Source organism: Micropterus salmoides, unplaced genomic scaffold (assembly GCF_014851395.1).
Source record: "Micropterus salmoides isolate LMB-PRFRI ecotype aquatic unplaced genomic scaffold, ASM1485139v1 Ms_hic_scaffold_14, whole genome shotgun sequence".
Lineage (NCBI taxonomy): Eukaryota > Metazoa > Chordata > Actinopteri > Centrarchiformes > Centrarchidae > Micropterus > Micropterus salmoides.
Genome location: NW_024040485.1, coordinates 30,609,766 through 30,630,967, shown reverse-complemented (window position 1 = coordinate 30,630,967; position 21,202 = coordinate 30,609,766). Strand labels below are relative to the sequence as shown.

Below are 21,202 nucleotides of genomic sequence, written 5' to 3'. Positions count from 1 at the left end.
TTGGAGTTATTAGATGACCCCACAAGCGTTCACTGACCTTCCAGCTGTAGTCATTTCCCTCATGTAACTGTCCTTGTCAGGGAGACGACAGTTAGACTGACAAGGTAGAGACAGTAGCTCAGGCTTCAGGCTAATAGATATCCGTGTTCTCTTGGTATCTTTAATGGTTGAGTCTCACGAGAATGTTTACAGGAACGTACTTGCTCCACAGATTAGAGTTCAACTCATGGATAGTAATAGAGTCCAATATGATGTAGCACTGGAGTCTAAACATCAGACAGATTTGTAGCTCTAGGTTAAGGCCATTTAAAGATGACCTAGGAGGAAACTTACAGGAACTGGGGGGGGGGGGGGGACAGAAACATGAAAAGGGACCCAAAAGATGTTTTCCTTCAGATTTGGTGTTGGCATTCGATGTGTTCACATGTTCTATGCTGGAACTATATCTCCTCGGGCCGGGCTCAATAAACCACAATATGTTAAATCTTCATCAGTCTCCAAAATGTCTTCAGCACACCTGAATCTGACACAAAATAATTCCTCAACAGTAAGTAGTTTTGAATAAAAGCATCAGCTAAATTAATGTAATGTGAAGGGATGAATGACGCATGCGAAGTTTAATGCAATAAAGTATTTTAGAGCCAAAACTACAAAAAAAAAAAATGGTTTTACATGATCTGGAATGAAGACAATGTGAATGTCTTTCAAAACAGGCGGCACAATCATCCATCAGTGCTCACAGAAAGCACCCTGTTCTCTTAATAGTCTTAGGTCTTGTCTCTTTCTGAGTCAAACAGTTAAACTCTCTGTTGTACTGATAATCCATATTTATGTTACTTACCAATAACCGATGACAACCAAGTTATCAGTAGGGCTGCCGCTGCTGCTGGGCATGGGGCCTCAATAACGTTAGCTACAACACCGCCGTATAGTTTTAAAAGGCCAAACATAGCTTGAAGACGTTAACAATTAAACTGTGTGACAAGTAAATGACTTAAACGCCAACCATCTAATCCTGACCTCCTTACTAACACCCTGCTCCATCTTTACGAGCGACGCTAGCTTGTTTATCTCTGTGCGACCACGAAAGGCTGCTGCCTGTGCAACATCAATACCCCCCGAGAAAGAGACACTAAAGGGAAAGTTAACGGGAACTAAACACAGCACAGCTTTAAAGGTACACTGTGTCCATTAATTCCCAGTGAAAAATATAATCCCGCCGAGGTCGTTTTGTTTGTGGCGGTTAGCTGCTGACGTTAGCGAACCTAACGTACGGTGGGTTAGACAGCGTTAGCTTAGCAGTAAACATCATTAAGTTAGCCACATTAGCCGTTCTGTCAAAACACGCTTACCCAATTCACGTGCAGCTGTCCGTGATCCCAGCAGATATGTAGGACAGACAGAGGGTCTGTGTGTTTTTTTTGGTAGGTTGTGGAAAAGAGCTAAACAGGTTTTATCATATTCAGCAGCCTGCAGGTTCTCAGATTAGCCGCAACGTCCTGTTTCTGACTTCTTCATCGCCCCTTTTCTTGTTTCTTGGCTGTTTTTACCGCTTCAGGGCGCGTTACCGCCACCTACTGGACACAGTGGTGAAGGAAAAGGATCAACACATGGTTCCCTACCAGTAACACTGCAGCTGTCATCATCAGCCCCAGTCTAATGCTCTCTCTCCTAAAAAACATAAATTACCGGTAATTTATTATATATATGACCTTATATATATGACCTTAACCGTGTAGAAAATCTATGGGGTATTGTGAAGAGGAAGATGTGATACGCCAGACCCACATACACATAAGGTGCTGGTCATATAATTAGAATATCATCAAAAAGTTGATTTAGTTCAGTAATTCCATTCAAAAAGTGAAACTTGTATAATATATACATTCATTCCACACAGACTGATATATTTCAAGTGTTCATTCCTTTTAATTTTGATGATTATAACTGACAACTAAAGAAAATCCCCAAATCTGTATCTCAGTAAATTAGAATATTGTGAAAAGGTTCAATATTGAAGACAGCTGGTGCCACACTCTAATCAGCTAATTAACTCAAAACACCTGCAAAGGCCTTTAAATGGTCTCTCAGTCTAGTTCTGTAGGCTACACAATCATGGGGAAGACTGCTGACTTGACAGCTGTCCAAAAGACGACCATTGACACCTTGCACAAGGAGGGCAAGACACAAAAGGTCATTGCTAAAGAGGCTGGCTGTTCACAGAGCTCTGTGTCCAAGCACATTAATAGAGAGGCGAAGGGAAGGAAAAGATGTGGTAGAAAAAAGTGTACAAGCAATAGGGATAACCGCACCCTGGAGAGGATTGTGAAACAAAACCCATTCAAAAATGTGGGGGAGATTCACAAAGACTGGACTGCAGCTGGAGTCAGTGCTTCAAGAACCACCACGCACAGACGTATGCAAGACATGGGTTTCAGCTGTCGCATTCCTTGTGTCAAGCCACTCTTGAACAAGACACAGTGTCAGAAGCATCTCGCCTGGGCTAAAGACAAAAAGGACTGGACTGCTGCTGAGTGGTCCAAAGTTATGTTCTCTGATGAAAGTAAATTTTACATTTCCTTTGGAAATCAAGGTTCCAGAGTCTGGAGGAAGAGAGGAGAGGCACAGAATCCAGGTTGCTTGAAGTCCAGTGTAAAGTTTCCACAGTCAGTGATGGTTTGGGTGCCATGTCATCTGCTGGTGTTGGTCCACTGTCCACCTTCTGAGGTCCAAGGTCAACGCAGCAGTCTACCAGGAAGTTTTAGAGCACTTCATGCTTCCTGCTGCTGATCAACTTTATGGAGATGCAGATTTAATTTTCCAACAGGACTTGGCACCTGCACACAGTGCCAAAGCTACCAGTACCTGGTTTAAGGACCATGGTATCCCTGTTCTTAATTGGCCAGCAAACTGGCCTGACCTTCACCCTATAGAAAATCTATGGGGTATTGTGAAGAGGAAGATGCGATATGCCAGACCCAACAATGCAGAAGAGCTGAAGGCCACTATCAGAGCAACCTGGGCTCTCATAACACCTGAGCAGTGCCACAGACTGATCGACTCCATGCGACGCCGCATTGCTGCAGTAATTCAGGCAAAAGGAGACCCAACTAAGTATTGAGTGCTGTACATGCTCATACTTTTCATATTCATACTTTTCAGTTGGCCAACATTTCTAAAAATCCTTTTTTTGTATTGGTCATAAGTAATATTCTAATTTTCAGAATGAATTTGGGATTTTTATTGTCAGTTTTAATCATCACAATTAAATGAAATATACATTTGAAATATATCATATGTGTAATGAATGAATAGAATATCCAAGTTTCACTTTTTGAATGGAATTACTGAAATAAATCAACTTTTTGATGATATTCTAATTATATGAGCAGCACCTGTGTATAGACTGTATGTGTATTTGGAGCCAGTGAGCAACGGACTTCCAAAATAATTTAATACAAAAACTTGCGTTAACGTGCGATAAAGTAATTATTGGCATTAATAAGTTAAAGTGCCCTGCCCTAATAAATATCTCACACACACACACTTTTAACTTAAGGAAGCACTGATTAACACTGAAAGGATGACAGAAAACTTCACTATAATCTTGAAAAAAAAATTTAAAACCCCAACAATGATTAAAATTTAGGTTTTATATGATGTACAATGTTGTGTTGCTCTGATAAAGTTGATGAGTGTATCCTGCTCTGATAGAGACAAACATAAAATACTGTAAATTAATTATTATAAGCTTCATCTCAGCTACACAGTTATTTTAGCTCATTAAAGTCACAATTTCATTAATTAACCACAAACCTTCAATCCAACATAGCAACATAACTTATGCATTTATTTATCTATTCATGTATTTGCTCTTATGAAATCAAGACCCTATAGTAGGGACAGTGTTAGTTATTTTGTAATGTATCCTCCTGGATTTTATTCTATTTTTTCTCACTAACTCTGCGTCTAATTCTGAGCGTTGAAAAATAAAGAGGCATTTTTTGGAAGTTACACTGTGACACCTGTGCACAAGAGAAAAGGAGGAGAAGAAGTCATTATCATATCAGACAGTCCATTTTTACAACTACAATTTTATTATTTTGTTGAAGCAGACATATGATCAGGATGACAATAAAAACAGCAAATGAAAGGTGGGGACAGTAAAACACAGCAAGCTCCCTTAAAAGATTCAAAATAACAGTGTCTGGAAAAAGAAGCTTGCTTATGTTATCGTGTCTGAAGGCGAATGTAGTGTCAGGGTGAGAGACTTTATTTCAGCAGCTTTGCAGTTGCCATCGAGGTCATGGTAGTCATGGTCGTCATTGTGATAGTGGGGACAGTGATGTCTTTAAAGATGGGCTGTGTCACACCAGAGTAGGACACTTTGTTCTCGCTCAGAGTCCCGATGATCATCTGGCGCATTTCCCTGCTGGCATCACCACGCACTGCCAGCAACGCCTGGATGTGCTCCTCCCTAGGGAGAGCAGAAAGGAAGATGTCTTTTTCAAGGGAGCCCTGGCCAAGAAAGGCAGCAGGACAGCAAGTCTGACAGTTCAAACATAAAATAACAACAATACATTAAAAACATCTACCATTTATTCTATACACATATGCAACAGCACACTATAAAAAACAGTACATAAAAATCATGCAGATAAAATACACTAATGCTATCCCCGCTCATTTAAACCACTTACATTTATCTTTAAAAACCTCTGTATTCAAGGATTTGAAAAGGCACCAGCACCTCCAACTGTAGGGTCCTTTGCATATAGTTCCACGTAGATGAGGCATAGTATGAGAAGGCAGTCTTTCCCAACAGTGAAATCACCCTGGGAACTTTTAAAAGCAGTAGCCTACTGGACCGGGTATGATGACTACTGACCGCAAAGCTGAGGAGGCTACTAATGTAATTTGGTAGCTTAGTGCTGCTGTGCATGCTGGACTACTGTCGTGGCTTACTGGGATAAAGGAATGGCTTCAAAGGAACAATGTTAATGTCTCAGAGTGGCCAAGTCCAGACTTCAATCCCAATACAGCAGTAGTATGTGTGTTTGTTTCTGATGATCAGTGTCAAAGAAAGTCTTATTATAACATGACGTTAAATATAAAAGAAATGTGTGCATGTGTTGAGTTGAATCATTAAACAGTCCCTCCAGGATCTCGCGGGAATAGCCCTAACCCTGCATATTTAAACCAGCTTAGCTTGATTCTGTCAGCTTTTGCAACTGACCGGGATACAACAGCCTGTCACAGTGAGTCTGCTGCGTCTTGAAAAAAAAAAAAAGAAGTGACACGCTGACATACGACAGCGTTTTGCGGGAAACGGCAATGATAGGTCAAGTTTGTGGAAAAGTGCTGGTCAAAATTGCAAGTCGTGCTGAATTCACAGGGATTTGTTGCATTTGTGTTTATAGTTGCGATCGCGAAATCTTGAAGGGACTGATTAATAGTGTGCGGGAGCATGCCTAAAGCCAGAAAATGTGCTTCCTGCCAAATCCAAATATAGTTTGCAGAGAGGAAGATAAACTGTATTTCAGGGTATATATTGCAGGTGCATTTCACTGTGAGCTGAAAACACTGCTGTGATGTAACGCATGATACAATATGATTTATTTTTATTAATTTTAATGGAAATATGCTAGTGATTAGTATGCAGGTTATTAGTTAAGATACATGGCTCATGCTGAAGCAAGGTGTAACGGCTGTAACGGCTGTAAAAAAGTGTGTGTGTGTTTGTGTGTGTACCTGATGTCAGGGTATTTGGACACCAGAGTAGTGACCTCCAGGAACAGCAGTGTGGGGTCAGTGAGCTTGAACACTTCAGCGATGGCAGCGATGGCACCACAAAGCCGGTCTGTGTCTTCACCCTACGTGTCACAAGGAACCAAAGTTAGGTCGTTACGCCAACTGTTACACCATGTCCACAGTGTGTGGATCTGTTCAGCCACGATGCTGCTCTGCACTACAAAGTATTTTGGTAGCTTTGCTATTTGTTGACAGACGTGTTAAACTCAACACAGGAGTTAGATGCTGGTGCTGAAAGTGAAAAATACTGCAGTACAGAAAAGTCATTATACGTAAACTCACAGCAGCCAGTTTGCCGAAGAGGAACTTGAACTGATCAGCCTCTTTGATCATCCTCTCAGCTCCCTCCCTCCTCTCATCAGCGTTTTTAAAGGTGATCCTCTTCTGCATCACTGCTTTAATGTACTCCACCACCACCCTGCGCAGGGCCTTGCTAGTCATCTCCTGCACACACCACAGCCAACATTTCATAAAGATCATATCGATCGTTTCTGAATTATAAAGACAAGATGGCTCCCACAGGTGAGAATACGACATGTGTCTGGATTCATCCAAAGTCAGGTGGTTTCACTTTACCCCCATCACAAACATTTCCATTGAGTTTCAAGTGACAGTAAAACATTTGTGGACATACTCGGTTAACAGCACTGTGCTCTGCTCCCATCCTACCTGGTTGAAGGGTTTCTTGATCTTGTTGAAGTCATTGAAATAATCTTCCACGGTCACACAGATGGTGTCCACAGCGTGAGAGCCTGTCAGCCACTTCCTGGTCAGCAGCTCATTCAGGTGATGCTGGTCAATGCAACGTCAAAATCAAAGCTATTAAATTCACTCCAAATTTCTTATGTGTCAAATTGTTTTTGTCTTTTTTACTGTAAATAATAATATAAGTAAAAAGGTAATTAATCTGTCTTAACTCTATTTGCAGCTGACTTACTCTCTTTGAAAAACAAATGAGCGACATTAATACCATGCGTGAGAGCACTGAGATGTTTTTGTAGCGCTAAGAAAATTTGTTTGAAAGAATACAGACTTTGCTACAAACACAACAAATACCCTTTAAACATACAGTATACAGTAAAGACAGATCAGTCCAACTAGAGCCATTCTCACTTCAAGGTCGAGGAAGACTTCGTCCAACAGGAACTGACATCCCTCCTTGGCCACCTCACTGAGTGTCCTCTCTATGGCGGCGTCACTGTCAGTGGGCTCTGAGGACTGAGAGTACTTCCTCTTCAGACTGTTGATGGACTCTCTGAGGAACACATGGGATGACAGTCACGCATTAGAATATTGTTCCCGAGGGTTAAAACTCAAATAAATAATCTGAACAAATTATTATGAAATCTTATTCAGTCATTCATTTTAATAATTTAAGTGGATATTATGGATTTTATTTTCATTTTACTGTAGACGCTTCATTTAAAAAAAAAGTATAAGTGTAGCATTATTATTGGCTTTTTCCAGTTTTTATTTCACTTCTCATCAGCATATACTGATTAACATGCCACTGCTGTGTTTTTAGTCAAATTTCACTGACAGATATGATTGCCCACCAGCATTTCAGTGGTTTTCCACTCTTGTTTTAGTGTAATATGTGGTATGTCTGGAACAGGCGCCAGCAACAACTGCCGCACCCTTCGACTGCTAAACCTCACCACACCCAAATGATCATGAGAATTGTACTAAACTATTATTATTGTTTTGTGCGGTTTGCTTGTTTGTTTGCTTTAGGGTGTGCAGGCTATGTAGGTTATATAAGCTCTACTGTCTATGTGTCTAATATATTGGAATCCCAGACAGATCCTGATATCATTGTGTTATCTGAAATATGTTTTAAGAATTGATGACTCCATTGAGGGATTTAATATGTATCGAACATACAGAAGTGGCAGGGGTGTAAAATCACGCTTCGCAGTCATGATACTGCATGCTACCATGACAAAAAGTTTTGAATTTTTGGCACTAAAGATACAAAAAAATCCATAAAATTAATTTCCGTACCTCCACCCTGCCTCGTTTTAATATTGAGGGGGTCACAGAAGACAAAGATCTGGCTTGATGAAACATTTAAATGTCACATATAAATCCTTGTTAATAAACTTCAACAGAAGCTTGCCGTTTAGTTCAGAAACAAATGCAGTTTCCTTCTGACCTGTAGGAAGACGGAAAGTGCATTTCCCAACCAACCGGAACTTATGACCAAAGTTATCATTTACTGAAAGTAAATCTTACTTGAATGTCTGGCAGTTGTTAATGATGGCTATCATGTACTGCACATAACACTGAGGCAGCTGTCTGTCTCTCATGTGCTCCTCTTTGTAGGTCACCACCTCCTCTCTGTACCTGCACACAACAACACACACACACACATCAGTTAGGTTTACACAACAGTTTGTTCTCCTGATCGCTGTTTACTTAGAACCGACATTTAAAAAAACTCTTCCAATTTTGGACATATGACACATGAACTCATTGTGTGGATGTAGAGAGCACACAAACATGGACTGCCTGGGAAATTATCCAGGTTACTATGCTATGTTGTTTAAGATCATTTTCATTTGACCTTAAATTCAAAAATATTCTGACATCTTTCTTCATTGAGCACGTGGTGTATGTGGTGAAATGAATCCCATGAATCTAAAGGATAGGTTTAGACATTTATCACATCAGAAAGAAAGTAAAAAAGTATGATTAAGTATTACCTGATTAGGAAAGTGTTCATCTGTTTCAAGCAGAGCTTCAGAACTTTCTCTTTGAAATCCCCATCAATCTGCGCAGCAACTTGCAGGTTCTGCTCAAACATCTGTTGAAGAGTGAAGTGAAGATACATTAAGATCAGGACAAGAGAGAATGAGTGAGTTGAGTACTGTGAACTCCAAGAAAATATCTTCATTACAAGGATCAAGAGGAAAACATATGGTGGCTTCAGGAAGTACTCAGTCACAGCGGCTAAATAATAATATAGATTATTTATTCAGCACTTTTCTTGACCCCATTTATACTGTTTGCCAAATAATTCAAATTGAAATACACAAATTCGGTACGTCATTTACATGAGTTCAGACCATATGCTGTGAGATTCAAACTAAAACCTGACCGGAGTTATTGTCTTTTAAACTTAAACCTGCATCAGGTGCTTTTTTTAAGTGGGGGCCACCTAACATACATTAGAATAGTTGGCCAAACATTGTCTGGTCTGCTGAGACAAATCTGCTGATGTTGCAGGAATGGATGGTCACAGGCAACAAACTTCACAGTCCCTTAAATCTGGAAAACATTTAAAGTGGTATTAAGGTTTTTGGCTTTCCCCCTCTCCTTTATTGAGTTATTATCTTTTTTGTGCATGTAACAGGATTGCAAAGTGAAGCCCAAAGTCTACCCCAAAGGGACTTCCCATCTCCTACAGAAAACTCTGCTCTGAACTGCCTGAAAACAGCTCGTTTGTAGTCTAGTCTTTACTTCCCTTTCTTGTGACGTCACAATGAAAATACGCGCCATAATGCTCGCTGAGCTCAGTTAAAACTTTATGAATGAAAGATACTTTTGTTACAGATTAATAACTCACCACTCTGAAACTCTTGCTCCAGTCCAAATTGCCTAACTGGTCGGCAACATGTAGCCTACAGCTGAATCGAAGCCGTTTACCGGCTTTTCGCTGACCTGCCCTTCTCTGCTTCTGATTGGCTAGTAGTCCTTAACTAGGAACTGCGTATGTGCAACTCCCAACAAAGATCATTTAGAGACAAGATGTATCACTCCATAGCTAAAACGAAGCCTTCAACACAGGGTGAAAAGAGGAGCTGCAGCAATGTACAGTATGACAAAAAAAATATGGTGTTTTTTGAAAATTAAACCATGTAAACCAGTTCTGGTACAACCCCTAAATAGGATTTTGAACCTGAAAATGAGCATAACACCACCTCTTTAAGCAAAGACTCTGAATGTTGTTGAGTGTCCCTCCTGAACCTGCATCTGAAAACTCATTCTGTACATCTGCTCATTCCTATTCAGGGTCAGAAGTACTTCATCCAAGTCTGAAGTGGCTGTGTGTGTGTGCGTTACCTGAAAGACGATGGCGGGCAGTGTGGTTTGGTAGTATCCGTCTTGGTCAGCCTCAGGCTCTGTTTCTTTCTGCCAGTCCTTTTTGTCTGTTTCCAGAGCTTTCCGCAGCCAGCCTGTTATATTAGACTGAAGACATGGAGAGTCAAACAGGGAGTCTGGGTCCACACAAAGAAAAATATGGCTTCTAACATTGTTCCTGTGCCACTGGCTAATTTTTATTCATTATGACACCATGGCATTTTCCTAATGTGAATCTTTATTTGACACTTAATAGCCCTGTGCAATCCTGGGAGAGGAGGGGTGACACAGGGAGGTAGCATAAGGCAAGCTGTTGGTCATTTTTTAAAATTGAGTTACAGTGACTGGATGGAGCAGGTCTATTTTGAGTGCAGTGCTCACAACTTGATTAAGTGGGGATTCCACCAGCAGGCAGGCAGAAGGCTACAGGCTTACTAACTTGATTGGGACACAGTGCTTACTGTAAAGGTCTTGACATATTTGCTAAGCAGGTCATCCACCACATCCTGAGGCAGCAGAGCCTCCAGCTGATTGATGTCACACTCTGAACGGAGATCTGGATGGCCCATCATCTCCACACTGAAACATACACAAATACAGATTCTATAACTAGAAATCCGGTTTATCTGCAGGTCCCTCCTGAATTCTGTGAGCCCGTGGTAACATAATAGTTCGCCATTTTTTGAAACACGCTTACTCCCTCTCTGATTGCCTAACGGAAGCTTACCCTCTCTCTCTTCCCAAATAACTACCCTCTCTTACCTCTGGTACTGTTCCCCCATCTCTAAAATCAGCTGCAATAACTCCTATACTTAAGAAACCTGGTGCAGACCCCAACAATTTCAACAACTTCCGTCCTATTTCTAACCTACCTTTTCCTTCTAAAATTCTTGAAAACAGTTGCATATCAGGTCCATGCACACATGTCTGTAAATAACTTGTATGAACAATTCCAATCTGGTTTCCGTCCCTGCTACAGCACAGAAACAGCGCTGGTAAAAATCACCAATGATCTTCTAATGGCAGCTGATTCTACTAACTATTCTCATCCTCCTTGATTTGAGTGCAGCCTTTGACACCATCTCTCATAACATCTTTCTTGACAAATTAGTCTCTATTAGTTTCACTGACACACCCTTGGACTGATTTAAATCATATCTCTCTGGCTGCACTCAGTCCATCCAACTCAAACATTTTTAATCAGAGCTGTCCCGTCACTACCGGTGTTCCCCAGGGCTCTGTCTTGGGGCCTCTTCTGTTCATCATTTATTTGCTTCCTCTTGGCCATATCTTTCGTAAATTTAACATCCATTTCCAATGCTATACGGATGACACCTAGCTCTACCGGTCCACCAAACCTACCACATCTCTCCCACCCACCTCCCTCGCTGATTGCCTAACGGAAATCAAATCCTTCCTCAAACTTAACAGTGACAAAACCGAGGTTCTTCTCATTGGCATCAAATCCACTTTGACTAAATCTGACAGTTTTTCTCTTACCATTGACAACTGCACAGTTTCTCCCTCCCTTCAGGTCAATACTGTTGTTAATTTTATCGATTATTACTGTACTGTCTTATTATGTTTTGTAAGGTGACCTTGAGTGTTCAGAAAGGCGCCTATAAATAAAATGTATTATTATTATTATTGTGCTGTGTGGACAAACTGTTGCATCTGAACGAGTTTTACAACAACATAAACAGCAGACAGAGGTTTAGACTCTAGATGCTTCAGCTAAATCAACCTAACAACAGAATCTTAATGGGGCAGACAAACAAACAAAATGGAGTAATATGTGTAGAAATAGTATAGATTAATGTATCAATAATATGAAGCAAAGTGTAAGCCTTGGTTTCTAATCCAGGTGTTTTCTGTGAAGATATTTTAGAACAGGAATCAGTCTCCTATCAGATTCAGCCACTGAGGATGTTTTGTCAAGTGGCTGTATTATGTCTGAGAAACAAGCTCAAGCTTGACGTGACTGGCATGAGCCTCATAGTGAAACCTCATAAATATTTGTACACTGAGGAAGGGCGTCTGCCTCAAACATCAGTGCAATGCATGAATAAACAGTTTAGGTAGAGTGCTGTCCTACTTCTGATCTATTACCTGACCGTGGACTTCATCATTATCACAAATTATCGAGGAAGAGGTAACACGTAAAATACATTGAAGGAGCTTGCCAGCGTGCTAAAACAGTTCAGTCTTTGAACTGATGAATGTCCCACAATAAACACCATGTACACAGATAGATCTTGCAGGTGTATGTTTGTACCTTTTATACGTGTTAAGGACCCAAGTCAGCAGGGACACGATCTCATTAGCCTCCAAGTCCTCAGCTGCCAGTTCTTTTACACGAGAGGACACAGCATTGTGGTAGAGACCGAAAAACCTGAAACACGCATACATACATGTAAGCAAACAAGTACCTGAGTGAGTTAAATGATCGTGTTTAGGTAGAACTGAATACTTGATTGAGACTTATGCATTTTATATACCTGTTGAAAGTGTTGTAGTGTGGGGGGAAGCACTGCACCATGAGGTTCTTCACAACAATGAGGTCGTCCAAAACATATTTCCTAGTTATTTCTAGAAGACGAACCAGCCACATTTTATCTGCCTCTCTCGTCACTGACTGGGTGCCCTCAATGCGGGTACTAACTGTACCCTCCAGCACCTGCAACAGAAACAGATCGAAGACAGGAACAGGTCATTGGTTAGACTTTAGAGTCTCAGAGGGAGATTTGTTTTCACAGCCAGTTCAACACAGGAACACACAGATACAAAGACTGCAACCTACAGATAAATACATAAACATTCATGCATCCCAGCACACAACATAGTTTGTCCAGTGCTGTAATGTCTGAGGGGACAAAATTCTTGCTGAAGTATTCTCCATTTTAAGGTAATTTTAAGTTCATCTTTTGGATTTTTCTACCCACGAGTCCATTGTAAGCAGCAGGTGCGAGCCATGGAGCAGGCTTGTTAATGACGTAGCCTATCGAAACCAAAGTGGTAGCTAATGAATAACGTCTGCACTGGTGTGTTCACTGTTGCTTTACCCGTGCTTGCAAAATATCCAGCGTGTCAGCATCTTGTAATGTAGTTCCAGGTAACAGCGAGCTCTGCTAAATGCTAAAACGGGTAGCCAAATATAATATGGTGCTCATTACTATACCTGGGCGGCCCGCCCAAGTAAAGTCTATATGTGGGAAACACTGACCTTACATTTGCACTCTCCATTAACTCTCCTCTAAATGTGTTTAATACATTCACATAGACTGTATAATATTTTTATATTTTAACTCTAACTCTCTAACTATTGTAACATATAACATATCTTACACTGTAGTATTTACTTCCTGCACTTATCTGTATAAAATACTATATATATCTGCATTTCTGGTTAGATGCTAACTGTATTTCATTAGCTCTGTACCCGTACTCTGCATAATGACAATATAGTTGAATCTAATCTAATCTACTGTTTACCTTCATAGACAGAAAGGTCAGTCACTGGTGGAGGAAGTACTCCTGAAGATCCTTTACTTCAGTGAAAGTACTTATACCACACTGTAAAAATACTCTTTTACAAGTAAAAGTCCTGCATTGTGAATTGTAAAAGTACAACTTTGTAAGTATAATCAGGAAAATTTACTGAAAGTGTTAAAAGTAAAAGTACTCAGTGCAGAAATATAGCAACCACAACCAAGCAAGTTAGCAATATGAAAATAAAGTACTTGACTTGGGAACACTTCAAAAGCCCGCTCACGTCACACGCCATCACCCAGAGCTGCTTTAATGTCATAATTTGTCACACCACCTGTCTTAGCACACAGAAATTAGCCCCTTTCTCTACCGAGAATCGAATAGGAAATCATTCAGAAACCAATAGTGAGATTCACACCTCTACAGTTCGGACAGCCTGGAAGAGGGGTCAGTTTTTCCAGTGATTTCATGATTGTTGAAGTGAGTGCGTCAGGTCGGTAGTGGCTGGGTTCTGAATGGACAGGTTTCTTGCATACTGGTATGACGTCGGATGTTTTTTGGTGGGTATTGACGCTGTCCTGTAGGATGCTCAAAATACAGAGTGGGGGATAGGAGCTCCATGACACTGAGCTTGAGCATCTTAGTTGGGATGCCATCTGGCCCTAGTGCCTTGCCAGGCTTGCACATGCCCAGCAGCTGCTGGACATCCTCCTGTGTGAAGGGCGGTGTTGCAGGCTGCTGTAATTGAGATGCAAATCCCTGCTCTGCTGTGCTGACGAGCAGATTCAAGAATTGTTGAAAAAGACAAAAGTTTATAAAAAAAAATTTAAAAAAAGAAGGGTTGGATAAGGAAGTACAATCAGATGAAGACGATGCGTCAGATCAAGATAAGGAAGAAGAGTAGGAAGAATTAGAATCAAGTTGGATCATGAAGATCAAGGATCCTCAAACTAAGGGCTAGATTGTTGACAACCTTGTGAGAACCCCTTTAAAGAGATAATCAACTTTGTCCTAATTGTTCAAGAAATATTCTTCATAACCAAGCATTTGAAAGAGTATTTTCAGCTCCTTCATCAGTCCGCTTACCTTGAACATCTTCTCCTTCCACTGTTTGGGTCGCCCAGGTGGGATGAACCCACTCTGCTTCTTACGGTCGACCATACGCCGATCAATCTTCTCCTCCCGCTCAATGATACGAACCACTGACACCAGCATGGTTGGGTCACGACGCACCGTTACCATGGACCGCTGCAGTACCATCCACAACTGTTTGGCCAGCTCATCCGACAACCCCTGAACCTGGAAGAGAACAGAAAGGGATTGAAAACCGACTGCTTTAAAGCTTTGACTTATGTGGTTAACTAAATAACTATGTTTAATAATAATAACGTTTTGGACAGAATACAATTGTTAATTATCAACCAGTAATAATCCATAAACAAAACAAATTTTTTGTAAATACATTGACGTTATCAAATGAGAAGTTTGATGTTTGCTGATTAAATCTGATTTATAGATAGTAAAACACAGACGCATAAAGATATACTCGCAACATAGACACAAAAATATACAAAAAAAGACAGGAGGAGACGCAGACAGGGACACTAACAGCAGACAGGACAGACTGTAATGCAGCAGAGCATGAGCTGATCAGCAATTACAAATTTTAATGAGAAAGATCATTTGAGTCAAGTCATAGCATTAAATAATATCATGTAATATCACCATGTCGGCCTACAGACCACAAGAAAAACTAAGTGTACCACAGTGTGTTATACAGTAAGCGCTCAATACAAAAACTCATCTTTCCCATCTTTCTAAATCTAAGTAAGCAAACAAAAAATACTCAGTTTGAGGTTCAATTCAAAAGTTGGCCAACAAAAATAAAACCAAGTGAAGCCTCTCAGGTTTAATAGACAAGCTTAGTAGTTCCGCCGCAGCCTCCGACGCTGGTGAGCAGAGCACTGGCTGTAACTTGGGACTGACTGGACTTGTGAGTTTAGTTTTAAACTGAAAAGATATTTTCTGAGCTGACTGGTGGCTGTGTGTGTAACGCAGGCGCCGATCGCCACAATACGCTTACCTTACCACACCTGTCTTTCTGTTTTGCATTTTTCCTGTCTGTCAAAGCTGCGGATGGTCTGACGATTTCACCCACCACCCCCAAATTACCCGTGGGAGGCGGGGGCTATTTTCATTCCCTGTGTGACTGTATGCTTCTGTCAAGCATAAGGCCATTGTACAACAACAAGTCAAAGCACAGCGTAATGTGCGAAGTTGATGCTTCGTCTGCAGACTGCTTTACTCTCTAGTGTCATGTGACCAGAGTGTAATTGCAGCCTTTGGCGATTAGAAAATCTTGTTTTATCACACTGCAATAATATCGCAAATGTGATTAATTTTTCAGCCCTACTATTCAGTAACTTTACAGTAATAAGTAAAGAGGAGTTGCTAATAATGTTTGTGAGTTCTGTATCTACACACATTACTAGTAAACCTAAAGCTTTGTAGAAAACAAGTTGAGTGTGATGGTGTGTCTGCATTCAGGTCAGGATACAGGTAAAAATGTATCTAAGGTAGATGCATTGCAACTAAGCAATTTCATAAACCTCCCAGAGCGTGTATTTTTAAATAAAAGTGGTTACTTCCAGCAAGTGTCAGGCACAAACTGCTGATATAGAAAACAGTGAAATTACCTGTCAGCACTAATTCCAACTGTCATGTCATACATGTACCACTCTGCTGAACACGCGCTCTTTTTAGATTGTTGTTAAATTACCATCAATGAAAGTCAACACTTCCTGCAAATTTTTCACATTAGAAGTCTACCAGGGATTATTCCCATGGAGCCAGCTCAGCAACATAAAACGTGTGCAGGTGCAAATGTTATAACTGATGGTAGCTTAGAAATGATCCAAAATGTGCAATAAATTGAATTAATTCGATTTAATTAGTGAATGAAAACAGTATTTGTTTAATAGAAAAGAAGAGCAGCAGAGGGAGATTGATTCTGTTGTTGTACTGAGGGAATTAGGGCTGTTGAAACTCACGTTATACTGATTAACAACACACACGCAACACATCAGGCAAACATGGTGGAAGTGTTGAATTATTATTATTTTAACATATAATCTTGTTCCAAATAAAGGTTTGGTTCACTCTACAGTTAAGGTAAAAGCATGGAGGTACAGCTGTTTGGTAATTAAAATGTTCACAAGCCAAACAGATATTTTAAATCACAAAGAAATTAACAGCGCTGATATCAGATCAGTTTTCTCTCTTGTATAATACCCATAGTTCAGGTATTTTTATTTGAATTGGTATTTGGTGAGAGAAAAAGGTCAGTTTGGTGTATCTGTGAGCACGCTGATGACATGTGTGGAGCCTAGATCTTTTACAGCTACTTACATCTTCAAAGTAGATGGAGATGAGGTTCATGTCACTTGTGTTCTTGCTGTCCATACGGTACTGCTCATACATGAGGTCGTCCCGTGAACACTCCAGCTCCATCAGCTTTCTGTGGGCTTGCAACAGATCTGCCTGCTCTACCAGCTGCCGCGTCTCTGCAACAATCTCTGGTACTGTACACACAGCAAAGTGACAAAGACACACAGATTACTAAGAGCGTGAGAAAGCAGGAGAGAGGTTTGCCTACGATATGGTCAAGATCAGAACTTTTCCTTCTCAGAAGATGAGTAAGAGTCAAATTTCATGGATAACTTGTTGTCTTACACCTGTCTAAAGGCTGTGGGGTTTTCTATAGTGACATTATACTTTTGGTGATTGGACACAAAATTGTTGACATCTTTTCGATAGAGTTGAACTAAGCTTACCAGAGAAGATGTTTTTGAGGTTTTCCACAGCGGAGGCCAGCTGACTGTGTTGAACTACAGCATCCTTGACGTCTTTCAGGTTCTCTATGGTGTTGATGCTCTGCCTCCAGTCTTTGCTCACATCTGCCAGTGAACTCTGGATGTCTTTGACGTCCAGCAGGGCACTGTGCAGCTGGGTCAATCCAGTGCGAACGCCATCCAGCTGGGACTGGATGGCTGCCTGAAGGACAAGAGACAGATATTCTTGTTAATTACTGAAGGTAGTATTTTTATTAATGGACTTTTTTGGTGTCAGTCAGAAAAATGATGTGGTATGTGATGAATTGTATATGATGAATAGCATACAGTATGCTTGGTGACTGTAAAATATTTTTAATTTGCTACACTTTAGTTGTCTTAGATGTTTTTTCCAGTTTATTGCCAAAACATGCGTTACCTCTGACATAAATACAGTCATTGGAAGATGAAGATGGGGTTTTTGGATTAAAGAGCAGCAGACCACGATCCACCCGGCCCAAAAAAATGGACCAGGCGCCAGGAGAGGAAAGAGAGCCAGGAGAGGAGCTATGCTGGCCCAGCTTGGACTTAATTCTGCTCCTAAAGAGCCTGTCTGGACAAAATGGGACTCATGTTGACGGATCAAGCGCTTAGCAGGTGGTCCATGTTCTGAGCTGTCAGTGCAAGACTCCGGCAAGATGAGAGGAAGTGTGTTTTACATCGATCATGCTTGGTGCACAGATGCAGACAAGATGGACTCTGTTTCCCAGATGTCAGACTGTTTATTGTGAAGATGAAACTTTCATCTGGTCACTGCTGTTTACATTCACCCCTGATGCAAATTCAAAAAGTGCACTGCGCGATGTTCGAGGTGTATACGTGTATGTATATATGGATATAAATAACTGTATACCGTTTTATTTTTTTATATGTTAAAATATTTTGTGTAGCACAAAGGAACTACAAATTTCGTTTCGTTACGCAGCCTTGTGCTGTATAATGCCGAATAAACACCCTTGTACCTTGTAAAATACAACAAAGACATATAACTTACTAAGTAGCTGTACTAAAGTACACATAATAGGGATCTCTACCTAAACTCTAATAGAAAAAAAGTATTCACCAGAGGCTGACATGCTATTTGGAATCTAGTGGGATGACGATTACATTGTTTTAATCCTATCCTGATCTTAATGTCACATTGTTAAACATTTGCCTGTTGCCATAGATTGGAGCCTACAGGTTAGGAAGGACCAATCCAGAAGCCCCAACATAAAATATTAATTTAAAATTCAAATGTGTTGCTCATTAGAGGTCAATATTCCCCAGACGTTAGCAGAGAACCATAACATTTACTAAAGACTGAAAAGGTAACAGAAGTGAAATTGGGGGGATCATACTGGAGATTAGTGGCCAATGTCTGGCATTTTGAGATAATCGGGCCTCAGCCAATGCACTCACCAGGCTGATATACAAAACCGGTCACATCTGAAGGCAGCTTTGTTAGTGAGCTGCTGTCGTAAGATGTCAGCGCTCCCCCTCATGAGTTTTGGGAAGGAGGTGAAAAAAAAAAAAAAGCTAGTTTCAAGCCCTAAATGTCCTCAGTCACCATCGTCTTTTCTAAATGTTAACACGTTTCTCCTAAATGACAGCAAATCTAACCGAACACCATTACTGGCTAGCGTTTATTGTTGTACCGTAGAGAATAATGCAGCTGAATGACGTCACTTCTGACAAACTGTACCACACTCTCCCTTAAACACCAGTCACGTCCAGAAATTTCCAGCATAACCCAATGTGTTTTTGTTTCATTCATTATTAAAAACTCCAGATAAAACAACGCGTCACTGGCGGAGATAACATGCAGATTAGATTGTACTCCGCATGAAATAATGTAATAATACGTGACTTTTCTCTGCTTTAAGATCAGCCATTAACCACAATGTTTTTCTCCATTTATCATTTTAAACTCATTATCTCAGGGATTGTTGACATATGAAGAGAACTTTTGATTTCTCATCATTTGTTGCTGAACAGAGCAGTGAGTGAATAGATGTGTAAAAAAAGCATATACTGAACTATACTCAGCTGTCTGTTAACACATCACCTTCAGCCTGGCTTCCACAGAGGCCTTTTTGCGGGCCTCTCGTCTTCTGTACTGCTCCACTTTGTCCAGCTGGTCCGATCGCTGCAGCATCCCTGCCACACGCTGCACTGCCGTGGCAACTGCCTCCCGACTGGTCTCCTCCATAGTGTTGCTCTGTCGTATAAAACACTAGCCGTATCCAAAGGCTTTATGCAAACACTCTTGAGCTACAACAGAAAAAGTTAGACTGTCAAATGTCTTGCTTTGAGCAGAATGTTTCATCAACCTCCTGCACAATCACATACTGAAATGGGCTAGTGAAAATACTCATCAGAAAGAGATTTTTATGTTTTGTTTTATACACTTTTACACGGTGACAGATCGGCAGATTTGATTATAATTTGACCAATGAAGACAAAAAGAGATTTCTTGGAAGTTTCTTGAATTGTGACTGTCACACCAATAGATAAACACACACAACTGTATTTATTAAAACAAACAAAAAATACCTATATTCAGTAATAATTACAATATTTCCTCAAAATATAAAGACATGAGTAAAAATCTATAAGAAAAACATTTAGCAGAAGTAAATACTATGATTTCTTTCCTTATTACTACTAAATTATAAGTGAGTTTATGTCATGAAGTACCTGAGACCATTGTTGACTGATTGTTGCTTTCTTTTACGTGGTATCACTAAATACATAATCTACAATGTCAAAAACATGACGCCCTGGATGATACATACAGAGAAACTTTCGCAAGCCATGTCATGTGGCTGCTAAAAGGGCCATTTGATAAAGAAATAAAGGGTACATTTACATCAATAGTTAATTATGAGATTCATTTTAACAGTGTTGCGAGCCAAACAACAGGGAGTGAACCACAAATAAATAAAAATACACAGGCGCCAGCAGTTTCACTGATGAGCATCAGGGCAAAAAATAAATAAAACAGCAAGATTTCTCAGGATCACACTTACAGTATAAATGATAAATCTAGCCATATAAATATCAACTTCAGTATCTATTTCTTCCTTTCGCAACAGATTCACATGATGTTTATTATTTGTTCCAGTTAATAATAAAGTATAAAAGGACAGCAGTAGTATAATATCAGTATAAATGTAGCATCAAGGAACGTTAGTAATTTCAGGGTGACAGCGAGCTAGCTGTTAGCTAACATTATAATAGCGTTGTTTTGATTTTGACAGCTGGTAAACAGCAGACAAACTATTCACTGTGACAACTAAGGTGTCAAATGAAACATCAGTAACGTTACAGCCAATCCTACAAATGCACTTAACACTTATATCTTGCAGCTCACACACACCTTGATGTTTAGCATATGAGCTAAAACAACGGAAAGGCTAACACGCTGTGAAACCAGCTCACTGCAGAATCCATGAAACGCTCTTACCTCATGCACTTCAGGAAATAAACGTGGGGACGATTAAAAACATTTTTACAAATATTACACTATTATTTCTATTAATGAGGTTAAGTTATGTTGTTGTGGTTCTACTTCCTCCTTCGAGCTCGCCGCTTCCTCTTCTTCTTCTTCTTCTTCTTCTTTTTCGTCTTCGCTTCCGCACGTTCCGCAGCCTTTCTTCTTTGTTTGATTGTCTTGGTGGTTGGAAAACAGCTTTCGGAGATTTACCGCCACCCAGTGATCTTTAAAAAAAAACCTAACGAAATACAAAAAACAAACAAAATGGAAATGCTTCAATAAAAAAAAGGAAACAAACAAACAAAAACTAATAATAGTTATAATAAAAATGATAATATTTTATTTCACTTTTCAGGACACTCAAAGACACTTTACGTAAAAGCAATACATATGGAACATTAAAATAGATATAAATAAATATATAAATGCAGCAGGAACAAGGAGCCTAGTA

At 40.1% G+C, this 21,202-nt stretch overlaps 1 protein-coding gene across 2 annotated transcripts; it reads right to left on the bottom strand.

Moving 5' to 3' along the window:
* Positions 1-4,074: 4,074 nt before the first annotated feature.
* LOC119902663 (exocyst complex component 3-like) lies at positions 4,075-20,876 on the bottom strand. 2 transcript variants are annotated; one of them, XM_038718993.1, is made up of 16 exons: positions 20,722-20,876; positions 19,321-19,526; positions 17,217-17,436; positions 16,792-16,964; positions 14,470-14,682; positions 12,393-12,571; positions 12,170-12,286; positions 10,356-10,473; positions 9,877-10,002; positions 8,517-8,617; positions 8,047-8,157; positions 6,925-7,066; positions 6,481-6,603; positions 6,094-6,255; positions 5,752-5,873; positions 4,273-4,477 (listed from the first exon to the last, which is right to left on the bottom strand). In XM_038718993.1, exons 2-16 carry the CDS (start codon positions 19,462-19,464, stop codon positions 4,273-4,275), a joined length of 2,256 nt encoding a protein of 751 aa, XP_038574921.1. In that variant the 5' UTR covers positions 19,465-19,526; positions 20,722-20,876. The 2 variants fall into 2 exon arrangements, with proteins under 2 accessions (XP_038574922.1, XP_038574921.1); XM_038718994.1 differs by lacking the exon at positions 20,722-20,876 and having other exon boundaries at positions 4,075-4,477; positions 19,321-19,464.
* Between the last annotated feature and the right edge of the window lie 326 nt (positions 20,877-21,202).